Source organism: Artibeus jamaicensis, unplaced genomic scaffold (assembly GCF_021234435.1).
Source record: "Artibeus jamaicensis isolate MK-2021 breed Jamaican fruit bat unplaced genomic scaffold, CSHL_Jam_final contig_391, whole genome shotgun sequence".
Classification (NCBI taxonomy): Eukaryota; Metazoa; Chordata; class Mammalia; order Chiroptera; family Phyllostomidae; genus Artibeus; species Artibeus jamaicensis.
Window position 1 is genome coordinate 17,428,150 of NW_026521814.1, and position 14,052 is coordinate 17,442,201.

Below are 14,052 nucleotides of genomic sequence, written 5' to 3' on the forward strand. Positions count from 1 at the left end.
AACCTAAAAAAAAAAGTAGGGGTAAAATGAAGAGACATCCAGAAAAGTTATTGAGTGAAGGAAACAAACAAAAGTGCCCTGAAATCAACAAAACAAATTAAGTGTTTATTCTCCATCCCTTATGTGTGAGTTATGTTGCTGGCCATGGTGGGTGATTAAAAAGATGTGTAGCCTCACTGTATTATACAATTATTCAATTCAGAAACTTTTTAGGTAACTCAAATGATGTATTCCGGTACAATTCTTGGTTATGCACACATACACTTATGTACATATATACTGGTGAGACCCACTGAAGGCTCAGGAGAAAGCACCTCCCAAACCAGGGAGGTCTAAAGGATTCTGGGGCCTTCCTTGTCTCCCCTTATGACAGGTCCTTTTTGGTCACAACAACATTTGGGGGAAAAGAAGAGAGAAAATCATTGAGGCACTCTCTGTTGCAATTGGATTTAGTATCTTTGCCCTTACCTGTGACTCTCACAGAGTTGTGAGTAAGAAGCTGGCAGAACCCATGCCACTAAGATAATAGGATACAGAGAGGGAACAATCTTTTTTGTGGTAGCAGATGTAAGAACTGCTTTGTGGTACTCTTCTGAGGGGGTCATATGAAAATTTCTATTACATACTTTATGGAATAATTTGCATTAGGTAAAATTTGTATACCCTCAGGAGTAATTATAAAAACATGATCCCTAATTTTAAGGGTAGACATGGCAAAAGCAAGAGATAGAGAAAATTATTACAAAACAAAACAGGGTGTGTTGTGAGGAAGAACATGAGAGAAACAATTCATAACTTACAAGTTGCTTCTGGTCAAGTTGGTACTGTAATGTTCCTTGAGGCAAGCTGTGAGCTGGAAAGATCACTTGAAAGACCCCTTTAGTCAGATGAATAAAGGTAGCTGGGCACCTTATATTGTGGGGGCAGGTCACGACTCTCCCTAAACTCATGGAGCCATTTGTTCTCTTTGTGATGACTTCAACTATATGGTAAATACAGTTGAACACCTATTATGTCCCAGGTACATCACCAAGAGCATTATCTGTATTATCACCTGTTGATCCCCCTGGACCAGTTCATTGTTAGTTCTTTTGACCCACACCCTGTGTCCCCAAGCTGAATTATGAATTCCATTACTAATGATTAATTGGTAATTAATAATGCTCTACTGATTCTGTTCACTTTTTTAATATAGCACTTCCCATTCTGCAGCCTACATTTCTGGCTGTCCCATCAGTCATTGAGCTTGATAAGAGCAGCACCCATATCTCACTCCAATTTCCCAGCATTTGTTAGTTCCTAAGTATTCTGTTGAGTAAATGTCGAGTGGAACTCTGTAACTTCAGACTCATTGAAGAAGCATGGAACTTTTGAACAAGTGAGGATTTAGAACCTTTGCTATAATTTTCTTTTACATATATGAAGACTCTAGTTGGAACAGGTAATTCCTCGAGGTCACATAAATTTGGTAGAATGAGATCAGAATCCAGTTCTATAGCTTTCCAGCTCCATACTTTCTTTTCTAGAAGATGCTACCAAAACACAGCTAAATATCTATTTCCCAATCTCCTGACCCCACCCAAATCCTATCAGCCCTTAGTCTTTGGGTCTTCAGACTATTTCTGTGATATGCAGTTTCCTACAAGGCTACACTTTTATGTGTAGCCTTTCTTTCACAGTTCCCCATTCCAAAGTCCAAACTCAAAATTGTCCAGCTTTTGCTGTAGCACCACGGTGTAAAAGTTTGCAGTGGGGGACATTCTGTCTACATTTTCACTAACAAGCTCTTTCCACAAGCTCGCTTTGATTCAGCCAAATTAAATGCTTGCTGGCACACCATCTCTTTCTTCACCATTTCTTGAGATATGCTGTTCATTGTCATTGGAGTATCCTTGTTCTTACCAAACTGGTGAACTTTAAGAACTGCTACTCCCCTTCTGGACTGTAAGCTTCTAGTGCAGAATGGAGACCTGGCTTTAGTCACACAGTAATCGAAGGAATGATTTTGTGTGTCTAGCACCTAGCAGTGTAGCCCTCAAAAAAGTTCACTGAATGACTGCATCTTTGGAAAATTACAGAAATGTAGCTTATTCTTCAGAGTTGTAAGCAACTCTCTACCAAAAATTGTGTTTCGAGGAAAAATAAGTAAATATGTTGGTGCACTGTCTTTTTTTTTCTTTAATTCATCTGTTATGACTGCCATTCTCACTCCCTCTGTGAACTCCACATTCTCCCAGCACCTCTGCCCCTGGACACTTGTGGGAGAGGAATCTACAAATTCCTTTGGGGCTCCATCACTGGAACAAGTTCTCAGTAGTTGGAGAAGTCTGGCTGCAACCAGGAAGTTTTTGTACTTTTGTCTAGTATGTGCCTGGGGCAAAAACTGCACAGTCCACCTGGAGACTGCAAGAGAAAATGATAGAGCGACACTAATCTTCACTATCCTCATCTGTGTGGACATTCTGACCCTGTCAGTCGGGGCTTCTCTTTCCAGAACTGTCATCTAGCATGCATATCAGAATAGCCCCGCAGCAAGTTGTCATGTTTGAAGCTCCTAACTCCTTTCCTTCACTTTAAACATTCTTGCACGGGACATTTAAAAAAATGTTTTGGAATTTTAAGTTTTCAAAGTATCGGAAGGATTGTCCTCTCTGGCAGGCTGGGGGCCAAAGAGAAACTGGCAGATCCCATAATCTAGAATCCCCTTTTCCTCCCACAATGCTCAAGACCCTTATCTTGACCCTTTCGCTCATATGAGGGGCAAGACAGCTTTCCTCCACCTGCGTGGCTGGCCTCCTCAAAGACATCTATTAGTCTCCAGATTTGCAGGGCAACTGGGGACTCTCGACCACGCGCCCAGGGCCCTTGTCCAGTCGTGGGGTTCTGGGGTCCACGCCAGCCCTGCGCAGACTGAGGAGATATGGCCAGTTCTAACGATGACCTCCCTCAGCCCTCCCCGAAGGCACGCGGGCCCCAGCCTGCGGGGCAGGTAGTCCAATGGGCAGCCTCGCTCTGGAGGCGGGCTCAGGCCGGAAGCCACCCCGCGGCACAGCAGCCCCGCGAGACGGCGCCCGCGCCCCCGCCCTCTCAGGCACTGGCTCCGCGGCCAAGGGCGGCAGGGGCCAACCCGCCGGGTGCCCGCCGCGCTCTTTGTCCTGGCCGCGCGCGGGCGGACGCGTGCGCCCCCCGGGTGAAGGGAGGCGCGGCAGGAGCGCGCGGGAGCGCGCGGGAACAGCTCGTGCCCGCTGAGCGCCGGTGGCGCGCGCCCCTCCGCCAGGCAAGCAGCGAGCACGCGCACCGCCGCCGCGCCCGCCCCTCCCCCCGCACTCGCCACGGAACTTGCTGACTGCGCGGCCGGGAGGAGCCGAGCCGGGCGGCGGCGGCGGGAGGCCACAGCGCGCGGGGGTCTCCCGCGTCCCTTCCGCCTCGTCGGGAGCTCGCGCCCTCGCCCAGCCGAGCTCCCACTCCCCCCCATTTTTTTCCGAAGGCGCTGGGCGGCGCCACCCTCCGGCCGGAGCCCGGCACTGCACAACCCCCTCCGACTTTCAATGTTCCACACTCCCCGGCCAGAGCCTCCTCGGCTTCTTTTTTTCCCTCCCCCCCCTTTCCCCCCCCCAGCTGCCTCCATTTCCTTAAGGAAGGGTTTTTTTCTCTCTCCCTCCCCCACACCGTAGCGGCGCGTGAGCGGGCCGGGCGGGCGGCCGAGGTAAGGCGGAGGGGCCGGGGGGCCGCGTGGGGGGCGGCCGGGGCGGCGGCGGTGGGGGAGGGGGTGGGGGCGGGCAGCTTTGTTCGCGCCGGGCGCCCGCGCCGCCGGTGTCCGCGAGCCGCGGCGGGGCCGGCTGGGCTGCTCGCATCACTTGGCGCCCGGCGCGGCGAGCGCTGCCCGCGGCCCCCGCGCGGCCCTCCCCACAAAGGGCCGCGGAGCTGCGTGGCCGCCGCCGCCGGCCGTGGCTCGCCTCCGCGGGTGCGGAAATTTGTTGCACTTCTTGGGGCTTTGTTTGTTTGTTTGTTTGTTTTTCTTCTGATATTTTTTTTCGTTATTTTGACAAAATGTCGGTCCGTGATGTAAAAATTGAGCGAGGAACCTTGATGGCATTGGGAGCTTTGCAGAAGGTGCAGTTTGGATTCTGCTTTTCCCAGGGTGGCAGCTCGGTCTTGGCCGGATGAATCTTTGCTGCTGGCCGTGGAAACGGCTAGAGGAGCTTGTTAGTTGATTTTTAAATTTCTAAGTGTTGTATTTAAAGGATTACGTGCACAGAGGAGGAGTCGCCACCTTAAATAAGCATATGGGCGATTAACAGGGCATGTTTTCCTCTCGGAAGGGGAATTTGGTAGCTTTGACCAATGTCAGTGTGTAAATATTTAGACGTTATTAGTGACTTTTGAACATTTTTCAGCGAGATTTGTTATTTACAGTGTGTCATATGTTATTAATGCTCGTTGCCTAAGTTCCCTGGCAAATCTGCTTCATGCCTTCTGAGAAAGTAGACAATTGATAGATTGTCCAAGGGATGGAAAAAAATGTGAGTGGGTTTTCTAACTTGAGTGCGGTAAATCCCTGAACGCAGGCGTTGTGAGACACACCACCTCTTCTGTAACCTTGCTGGCCATGTGATAAGTGTGAACACTTTTGAAGCGTTTTCATTAAAATACGACTTTAGGTGAATATTAAGAGAAGAATGTGCTATTGGCTTATTTCTCAGACTTACCGTTTCCTTTCTTCTCCCCCTTTCTTAAAAGTTTTCCAAGTAATAACTTCATCAAGATGTCCAGTGATAGGCAAAGGTCCGATGATGAGAGCCCCAGCACCAGCAGTGGTAGTTCAGATGCAGACCAGCGAGACCCAGCCGCTCCAGAGCCTGAAGAACAAGAAGAAAGGAAACCTTCTGCCACCCAGCAGAAGAAAAACACCAAACTCTCTAGCAAAACCACTGCTAAATTATCCACTAGTGCTAAAAGGTAATGTGTAAAAGAAGGATTAAGCACACTGTCAGGTTGCCTTCCAAATGGTTGGACACTTTCGTAGCAGTAGTTCAAAAAAATGTACTTCGTGGTCAGTTTTGTTTGTACTTGAATGCGTTGTCATTCTTCAGGTGGTATGTATATAAGCCATCTCCCTAGAATTATACTTTCAAGCAAACTTATTCTGTACTTTGGTAACTTCAGTAAGAGTGTCCTTGAGTAAAGATTGGATGTATATTCTCACCGATTGTTTAAGGAGTTGGGCAAGGAAAATTTGGTGAACCCAAATTAGTTGTTACATTGAGGATGTTCCTTTTAATGAGTCATACTCTTATTCATTGAAATTGACACACAGATCAGCAGTGCCTCTCTTCATGAAACTTAATGATCAGAAACAATCATGTTTGTTAGGGTATTTGTAAATTCACTGCCTTGGTTATATTTGAAAGCAGATTTTAAAACTGTGATTCATATATGCTTTCAGTTTTTTACACATGTATTTTAGATAATTACTTTTTGTCATTGAATTATGGTTATGCCTCCAAATTCCTGTGAGGGCAAATACAGCTGATAAGTAGCCATTTACAATTTTAGGTGGCTCTTGGTGATTGAAAACTTTAATTTGTCCCTGTGCCTTTACCCTCTTGAACTTGTGAATATGCTTGACACTTTAATACTCAGCAGTAGGACGAGTATTTTGTTGGGTATACTGGAAAGATCATTTGTTTCCTGTTGATTTTTATTATCTGTGATGGTGAAAATAATGTGCTGTCAAGTGGGACTCCATCAGTGGTGGTAGTGGAATATCCATGAATTGTAGTAATTATACATTAGATGTACCTACAGTATTAGTCAGTGTTGACATTTTGTTGGTTATCATTGATCACAGCCATAGGGAAAAGAAAATATAAAACTGGTCAAATATTGGCATTTTGTAGTGATGCAAAAGTACTCTTATTTTTCTATGGATTTTTAATCTTGTATCAATAATTAAGTGTTAATAATGAGAATATTTTATTAAATAGCAGTCTGCAATAATTTGTCATCTTTGTCAATTTGTTGTAATGTTATTGAGGAACATTTTTAAGATGTTAAGTTTTGGAAGCATTTTAAATTTGAATATAATCGATAACTACTTCCCCCTCTTTACTGAGAGTTATATAATGTGTCTCTTTATCTTTTTTCTCCCCAAATTTATTAAATTTAAGTGTTGTACTTAAGATTAGGGAAAACAGATATGGTTAAATCATGTCAGAGTCCTTTGGAAGTTTTTCACTGGTAAAGACATTTGTAAATTTTAAACTTATTTTTTACAGGTAAAATATCAAAACTATTAATGTGTCAGAGCAGTAGCTTGTTAATTCTTACCTTGGTAAAAGTGACTTGAAGTCGTTGTCAAATATTCTAGTGCTTTCCCCCCTCCCTTTTTGTCTTATTTGCATATAAGCTTGAAAAGAGAATTTCTTTGGTAAAAAGTGTTTTAAAATAGATTTTATATTCTTTACTGAGTGCTAGTGGAGGCCTATTTCTCAAAACAGGTGTAAATGTCTTACTTATTTACAGTAGCAAGTGAGAAAAAAAGCTGCAAAGTTTCTGTTAAGGGATTTGGGTTATGCCTCTGAGAACAAAGAGGAAGCAGCCATGTTAGCATTACTGAAGGCAAAGCCAGCCTTGCATTTAACTGCATGGTGGTAGAGGGCAGTGTAATTCCCCGGTTATTCTGTAGACTATCTCAAATCCTTTTTGTCTGTTCTCATTTCACTAACAGAATTCAGAAGGAGCTAGCTGAAATAACCCTTGATCCTCCTCCTAACTGCAGGTAATGAACAAATTTTGTTAATTTAGTTTCAAATTGTGGGAAAAATATGCAGATCAATGTATTGTCCATGGATGTGTGTGCTGCTGAAGAGGCTACATTTGCTGCTTTTCAGCTTTGAAAATGGATTAAACAGTGTCTATGGTGAATTAAGTAAATTTGGGAGAAAAAATACTTTTTAGTGTGTGTTATACATTTTGGACTTAGGTTCTGATTTTGTGCTTTTTACTGAGATTAGTGTGAACGGTGCTGATTTTTGTTCTGTCGTAATGTTTCTGTAGAGTGTGTTTATTCAGAAGCATATTGCAGAAACTTGTAAAATTTTTCTAAGTTTTAAAGTTACTGCTTATGTGCTACCTGAACTGACCTTCTAAATTTAGAAATCACTGAATGTGTTACAAATGTAAATGCAGTAAATAAGAGTATTGTGGTTTCTGTGTGATTTATTCAGTAACTTGCCTTAAGGACAAATTTTATGTGCTAAGCTAATGGTTTTAGTTATTTTCTAGAGAATGCGTTGTTGGAATTATTTACATTTTAATCAAATGTCCTAATTACTTGGAGACATTCTTAGTAATTTAGGTATTTGAAATATATGTATGAGAAGGAGTAAATGAATTGGAATTTGTGGAAAGAATTCATTTCAGTGGAACTCATGTAGAATAATTTAAGGTTGTTGGTTAGTATAAGGTGCATTAAAATAACTGGTTGATAATTTTTTCTTTGAAACATGTTTTCAGTTCATCTTAGTGCTGTGTTTCTCAACAGTGACTTTATGGTTTCTAAAATTCATCAAACTTAGAAAAACAATCATAAATAACTTGCATAGAGATATGCACTCAAGAATGAGAGTGGCTGCTAGAAATAAGGCAGTGCTGTGGTTTGGTTTGAAAATGTTTTCTTGTCTTACCTGTATTTTTGCTACCAAGTTTGTACACTGGTGAAGATGAGACCTATCTTTAAAGTCTTTGAGATATGATAGGGTATAATCCAATTACTTCCTGCTTTGTGTGTTAACCGATCCTCAGATAAGGTGATCTGATTCTGATTTATCTAGTGAATTAACAGTTCTGTTCATATTTATAATCAGCAATTTCAGTACCAAAAGGAAACAAGAATGTAAACTAATCCTAAACAGATAGTGGAATGTCATATCTGAAAGTATTACTTAAGCTGTGCTGTCCAGTGATGTAGCCACTAGTCACTTGGGGCTATTATCTACTTCAGCTTAGTCCAAAATGAGATATGTTCTAAATGTGAAATACACATTAAATTTTGAAAACTTAGTATGGAGAAAAGAATGTAAAATAATCTTACTGATGTACATTTTTTAATTACATGTTATATTGGGTATATAAAATATGGCTTAAAATAAATTTTACTTTTTATCTTTTACCATTTTAATGGGGTTATTAGAAAATTTAAAATTACATATATGGCTTATATTTGTATTGAATATATTTGTATTGAACAGCACTGCTCTAGAGAATAAATAAATCGAAGTATTTTCAGGCTTCTGAATATTATGTCACTAGCCATTTAGGAGTAGGGGTCAAGTTAAATTTGCTCTCTTGAAGAATCACCTCATTTGCACAGTGGATCTTGATATTTCTTATTACAAAAGGTATAAGGAACTATCAATTCAAAATTCTTAAATGTTTTAAAATTTCATGTAAGGTCAAACATTATTAAAGGTTTCTGTTGATTTTCTGCAAATGGCTCAAACTGTTGTACATGCATAAATCTAGAGAGTCCAGGAGACATGCATTGAATGTCTTTAGAGTAACAGCGTAGCTTTGCAGTTGTTAAAGAAATACGCTGTTCAGTTTAACACAGGAATGGTTCCACAAGGTCACTGAGGATTATTTTAGAGGAAGTAGAATCTTTCTAGAAGATAGAAAGTTAGCTTGTTTTTATTATTCTTTTTGTATACCACATTTAATTTCAGTCTGTGAAATAATGCTTCACATTAAATGATTAGACTAATGAAATAGCAAATACAAACTCCTGGCTTGTGAACAGTATCATCTTTCCTTTCCCTTGTCACAACATAAGTTTACTGTCAGCTATTGCAGTTGACATCTTTCAGTTCTTAAATTCTTTAATTTATGCATTTATTTGTAACAGTGAGTGATTAAAGAAAAAACAGAAAATGAGTTTTAGTAGGAAAGTGGGGGGAAGTTGTTTCTTAATTAGTTTTGTTACAGTCTTTTTCCATATACCCGAAGTGTAAAATATCCAGATACTTTTGTGTGTTGTGTCTTCCGTTTCTTTTGGGTGGAATACCTAGTCCTTGTCCTTGAGCAGGAATTTGGAACATTTGAGTGTTTAGGGGAGGCATTTTAGGATTTTCGATAATGAAGTCCAAGTTTGTATTGTATCCGTACCCATGTCAGGTATGTGACAGATTCTGGTGTTCTCATAATTCACAGGTGCATCAGTGAGAATTTTAGCTTTATGGTGATTATATAGTTCAAATGTCTTATATTATTAAAAATGGATTTTATATTAATAAATTTTAGAATATGTGAATTCATATTGCATAAAACTGATGAAACCTATTTCTTTTAACTTTCGTGTGTAGTTAATTAATCAGAATTATATTAAAGTTTTGAATGTGATTTTTACAAGGTTGTCAAAGTATGTGACAGATTTAATTGTTCCTCAGGGAAGAAATGAAAGTATATCTGTGTACATTTAGGAAAAAGTTGAATGAAATATAAGGTATAACTCTGTGAAACCATGATTATTCAGGCTAGATTAAGATTTCTTTTAAGTTCTTTTCTATGTCTAATTAATGAAATATTCTTCATTTATTATATAGCCATGTCTAATACTGTATTCACCCACGATGATTCTAGAATAGACTTAATTGTTGAATTATGTGTGTGGCCTTGAGCTTGTTTGAGTATATTTTGATACTATTGATATTTCTTTTGCTGATAGTATAAAAGTTTGATAAAATGTTATTTCTTATATGGCACTTTCAGTTTTTAGGTATTGGAGTGCCTTAGGCCAAAGCATCATCCTCAATGTAGGCATGATATTTTGTGGTTTAAATTTATACTCTCTTACATACTATAATCTAGATTAGGGTATAAATAGTTGATGAGAATGAAGAGAAATTGTATTATAGGCATTTTCTTATGTGTTTTTAGGGAAAGTTAATGACTAGAATTGTTGAATGACATGCTTTTCACATGTTTATATTCTACCTGTTTCCCAAAGTGTGTTCTTGTTCTCTCAGATACCACTTGTATAAGCAACAAAAATATAGTAAGATGCTGGATTTTTAACTCAACCTCTAATTCTTTCATACACGAGAAAGTACAAATACACATTCTTAAGATGTTTTTAATATATTCAGATTAAATCTGTGTTAAAGGAGATATTCAGGGACATTCGTAAGTTGTTTTTGTATGTGGGAAAAGTTTTATTGGAAGGAGGTTTTACAGTATCAAGTTATACTATTAATGTGTTTACGGTGCAAAACCTGAAAGCAGGTACTACAATACTTGGAAATTTTGCTAACTTCCTTGTTTTTAAAAGTAATTAATAAAAGGAGCAAATAAGTTCAAAACCAGAAGTTGGCAACCCTTGATTTAGTCATAAGCTTCTCTCTGTGAATGAACTCTACCTCCTTTTGAGGATTATTACTACTTTTCAACATTTTCTGGGGTGGACTAGAACTCTGTTGCTCAAAGAGTAATCTTGACACCAGCATCATCTGCGTCAGAGGTGAGACTGTTAGAAGTGTAGAATTTGCCTGCCCCCACTGCAGATGTACTGAATCCGAATTTGAATTTCAACAAGATTCCTAGGTGATTGTATGTACATTAAGGTTTGAAAAGCACTGGTGCTAGAGCTGAACTGTCTGGGTTCATATCCCCGTCTGGCACTTACTAGCTCTGTTACCTTAGATAAGTTATGGAATAGTTCTCTTTCAGTTTCTTTAGCTGTAAAATGGAGATTAAAAAGATACCATCTTTATAGGTTTGTTGTGAGTTAATACGTTGTAGTTTTGTAACAGTGTAAATTGGGTCCAAAAAAGTAGCCACAGTATAAGTATTAGGAGACAGTTTCATAGCTTTTCTCTTTCTTGCTTGCATTTCCTCCTGTACATCCCTCCTACCTTAGGGATAATTTCATCTTAATCAGTTCAGCACTCATTTATTGAGAACATATATTTGACGTTAGTAAAAGCAGTTACTTGGAACTTGAGTAAAAAAAGAAAATGTAAGAATATTGGGCAAAGATGAACAAATAGTATATTCCTATTAAAGGAATATGCATAAGGTTAATGATACTTAGCTCAGTAGGGAATGCTTTGACTGTCCAGGAAATTATAATGGAAAAATTTTAAGTAAGGTTGATGGTTGTTTGTCCTTTTAAATATTTCATTATAAGAATCCGAAGTTTTACTAAGAATGAGATTATGTCAGTATTTATAAAATACAGATTCTGAATTGATTTAGTTTACCAGTTACCTAAGCATAGAATCCTTTCCTTGTCTGTGATCTAAGGAGAGATTTGGAAGCTTTTCCTAAGTGGTATATGAAGGCAGGTCTTCATAAATAAACTGTGATATCTGCATAGCTTTGTTGCTTGCTTGTACAGTACCACTGGATTGTGAACCCTCCCACAGATATAGATTGCATTTTCTTTTTACCTATATATTTAATTGTTGGTATTATTCATGTTAGTGTGTGCTATGTGAATGCACTGCATTTTATAAAACAAATTATGTCTCATGAGTCATTTAGTCTTTTCATTTTCAACTCCAGGAAATTAACTGATAATTGGAAGCTTGATTTGTAAAACAGATAAATACAGAATTATACTCTCAGTGAAGATATTTTCCACCCCATCCTACTGTAGGCATCTACCAATGGATAGTTACTATAATTTTATTATTAATTAATTAAATCTTGGCATCAGCGTAGACCTCAAAAATCATGAGGATTTTTCTCAGCATTTGGTCATTATTGATAATTTTAAATATTTTTAGTGAGCTAATAGTTGTTTCAGCACAGTTGTGAATACAGAATGTACTATATTAGTGCTACATACTATAATTATTCACTTGGTCTCCTTTCTCAAGAAATCATGTTCCTTTGAAAGGAGGACTCGTAACATTTTTGTATCTCTTGACTTCACACAGTGCTTTCTGCATGTGATGATTTGTTAATAAATTGAAATCTGTCGATTGACAGGAATAGGAATTTCAAGCAAAATAATGACTTTGGAGTGGAGAAAAATCTGTTAAATTTGTCATATTTTTTCATAATTGTAATTTTTAATATTCAAATGTATACTTAGCTACCTTTTTCAATAACAGAAAACTGATACAGTAATTACAGTGAGCCTAATTATTTCCCTCATGTGCACATCTATGCCAATGTGGCAGAAGGACTCAGTACTGTTGTGACTAAAACCCTTTTCCAAAACAGTGATGTGATTAAAACTATTCTTCTACCCCAAAAGACCATATTTTTATTAGGGATCTGTTAAGTTTAATGAAAATAATTATTAGAAAGTGAGTGGAAACTGTGCATTCTCAAAAATAATATGGTTACTTTGCAGCTACATCCAAGACTCTCAAATTGTTTTGTTCCTTTCAGTAGGTAAGCAATTGGTATCTCATTCCCTCCTTGAATGAGTTGATGGAACAACAGATGGATGTTTACCCATAAAAAAATCAACAAGTCATTCTTGCTTATAATGCAAGAATAAGAATGGAGAACTTGATCTGCTGTTCTGGTCTTCCCTACAAAAGTGAGATTCAAAACGTAAAACCACTTGTAGATCTAGAGAAACAGAATTTTTTTTCCTCTTCCCACAGTGCTTTTGATAGGGAAGTGAACTTAACATTGTTACAATCTAGTAGAAACATCTGTAAACTTTTACTGTTTGTTTTGCCTCTGCATGAGTGCTTCTTAACTGGGGGGCCACTTTTGCCTCCCTGTTTGCCCTACCACTAACCCCTCCACAATTGGCAGTGCCTTGGAGACCTCTTTTTTTTTTTTTGCTTTTCACAATTTGGAAAGAAAAAGGGCTGCTACTGACCCGTCAGTAACTAGAAATCAGGGATGCAGCTAAATTACCTTACAGTGCCTAGGACTCTCCCCCCCCCAAAAAAAAAAACCCAAAGAATTATTTGGATTAAAATATTGGTTGTGCTGAGGTTGAGAAATCCTGCTGTAGATATTTATTGTTACCTTGCTTCTTGAATTTTTGTGTATTTGCTTTTGAATAGCCTGTCTTACTAGTGATGCCTCCTTAATATATTCTACACTTTACTTAGAGCTGGTGTTCCCACCTTCCACTACTTTGGTGCTATAGTTTATATTGTATTATATGATCTGTGTATATATTATTGATGTGAACTCACAGAAGTGCCTCTCTAGAGTATGTGCAAAATTATGGTCTGTTGAGGCCAGAGATACTTAGAGCGGTATTTTTATTTCCTATGTCTTTTACTAGTTAATTATACCCGACATGATCTAACTTTAGGCTAGTAGAGTCTGTGTTCTCCTAAGGATATTGAGTATCATCCAGGAGAAATACCATTGGAAAATCATCAGAATTCAGCTTTACATTTCATCTGTTTTTTATTTTCATCATTAAAACAAAATTATTAAAATTATTTGTTTCTATTATAGTTATAAGTTCAGTTTTTTATTTTAAACCATTGGGGGCAGATGTATTTCAGAATGCAGAAATTTTCAGATTTTAGAAAGGGAATATGCTGTGCTTTTTGTATTTTATGTAATGCCGTCAGTAAGATCTGGGGCAGCACTCCATAATCAAACATACTCACATTTCTAAACCAGAAACGTATGAGCATCATACTCAGTGGGATAAATGGAGGCTACAAATATTTTAAGTTAGTTCGTGTTTGGTGTTACTGTCAAGTTATTTTGCTCCAAACTTACTTTTTAAAAAAACCTTTGATCCCCCCCCCGCCCCCACCCCCCGCAATTCCCCACCAAAGATTTTGGGATTCCAGAGTATGCATAAGCAGTTGTGGTCCTATAGTACTTCCATTCCAATGATAGATGACCACAGTTGTGTTCATCATAGTGAGGGTGTTTTAAAGCCTTGCTCTGCTTTCCGTTCTTTTACCTGTTTTATAATAACTGTTTTTAATTTCTTAGTTGTTACTTTTTGGGGCATTGCTTTTTGTTGTTGTATAATTTGTATGCTTAACTAGAAAAATATTGAGACTCTTGGTTTTAGATTTTTCCCCTATAAGATGAAACTATAAGTATTCA

General features: G+C 38.6%; 1 protein-coding gene across 4 annotated transcripts in view; it reads left to right on the top strand.

The window, feature by feature from the left end:
* The first annotated feature begins 3,195 nt into the window (after positions 1-3,195).
* Positions 3,196-14,052, top strand: part of UBE2E3 (ubiquitin conjugating enzyme E2 E3) — an 87,158-nt gene continuing 76,301 nt past the window's right edge. The window contains exons 1-3 of one of the 4 annotated variants that reach the window (XM_037130039.2): positions 3,196-3,277; positions 4,741-4,959; positions 6,731-6,781. In XM_037130039.2, coding sequence (XP_036985934.1) covers positions 4,766-4,959; positions 6,731-6,781 — 245 coding nt within the window. In that variant the 5' untranslated portion in view covers positions 3,196-3,277; positions 4,741-4,765. The other 3 variants (XM_037130036.2, XM_037130037.2, XM_037130038.1) reach the window with 3 other exon arrangements.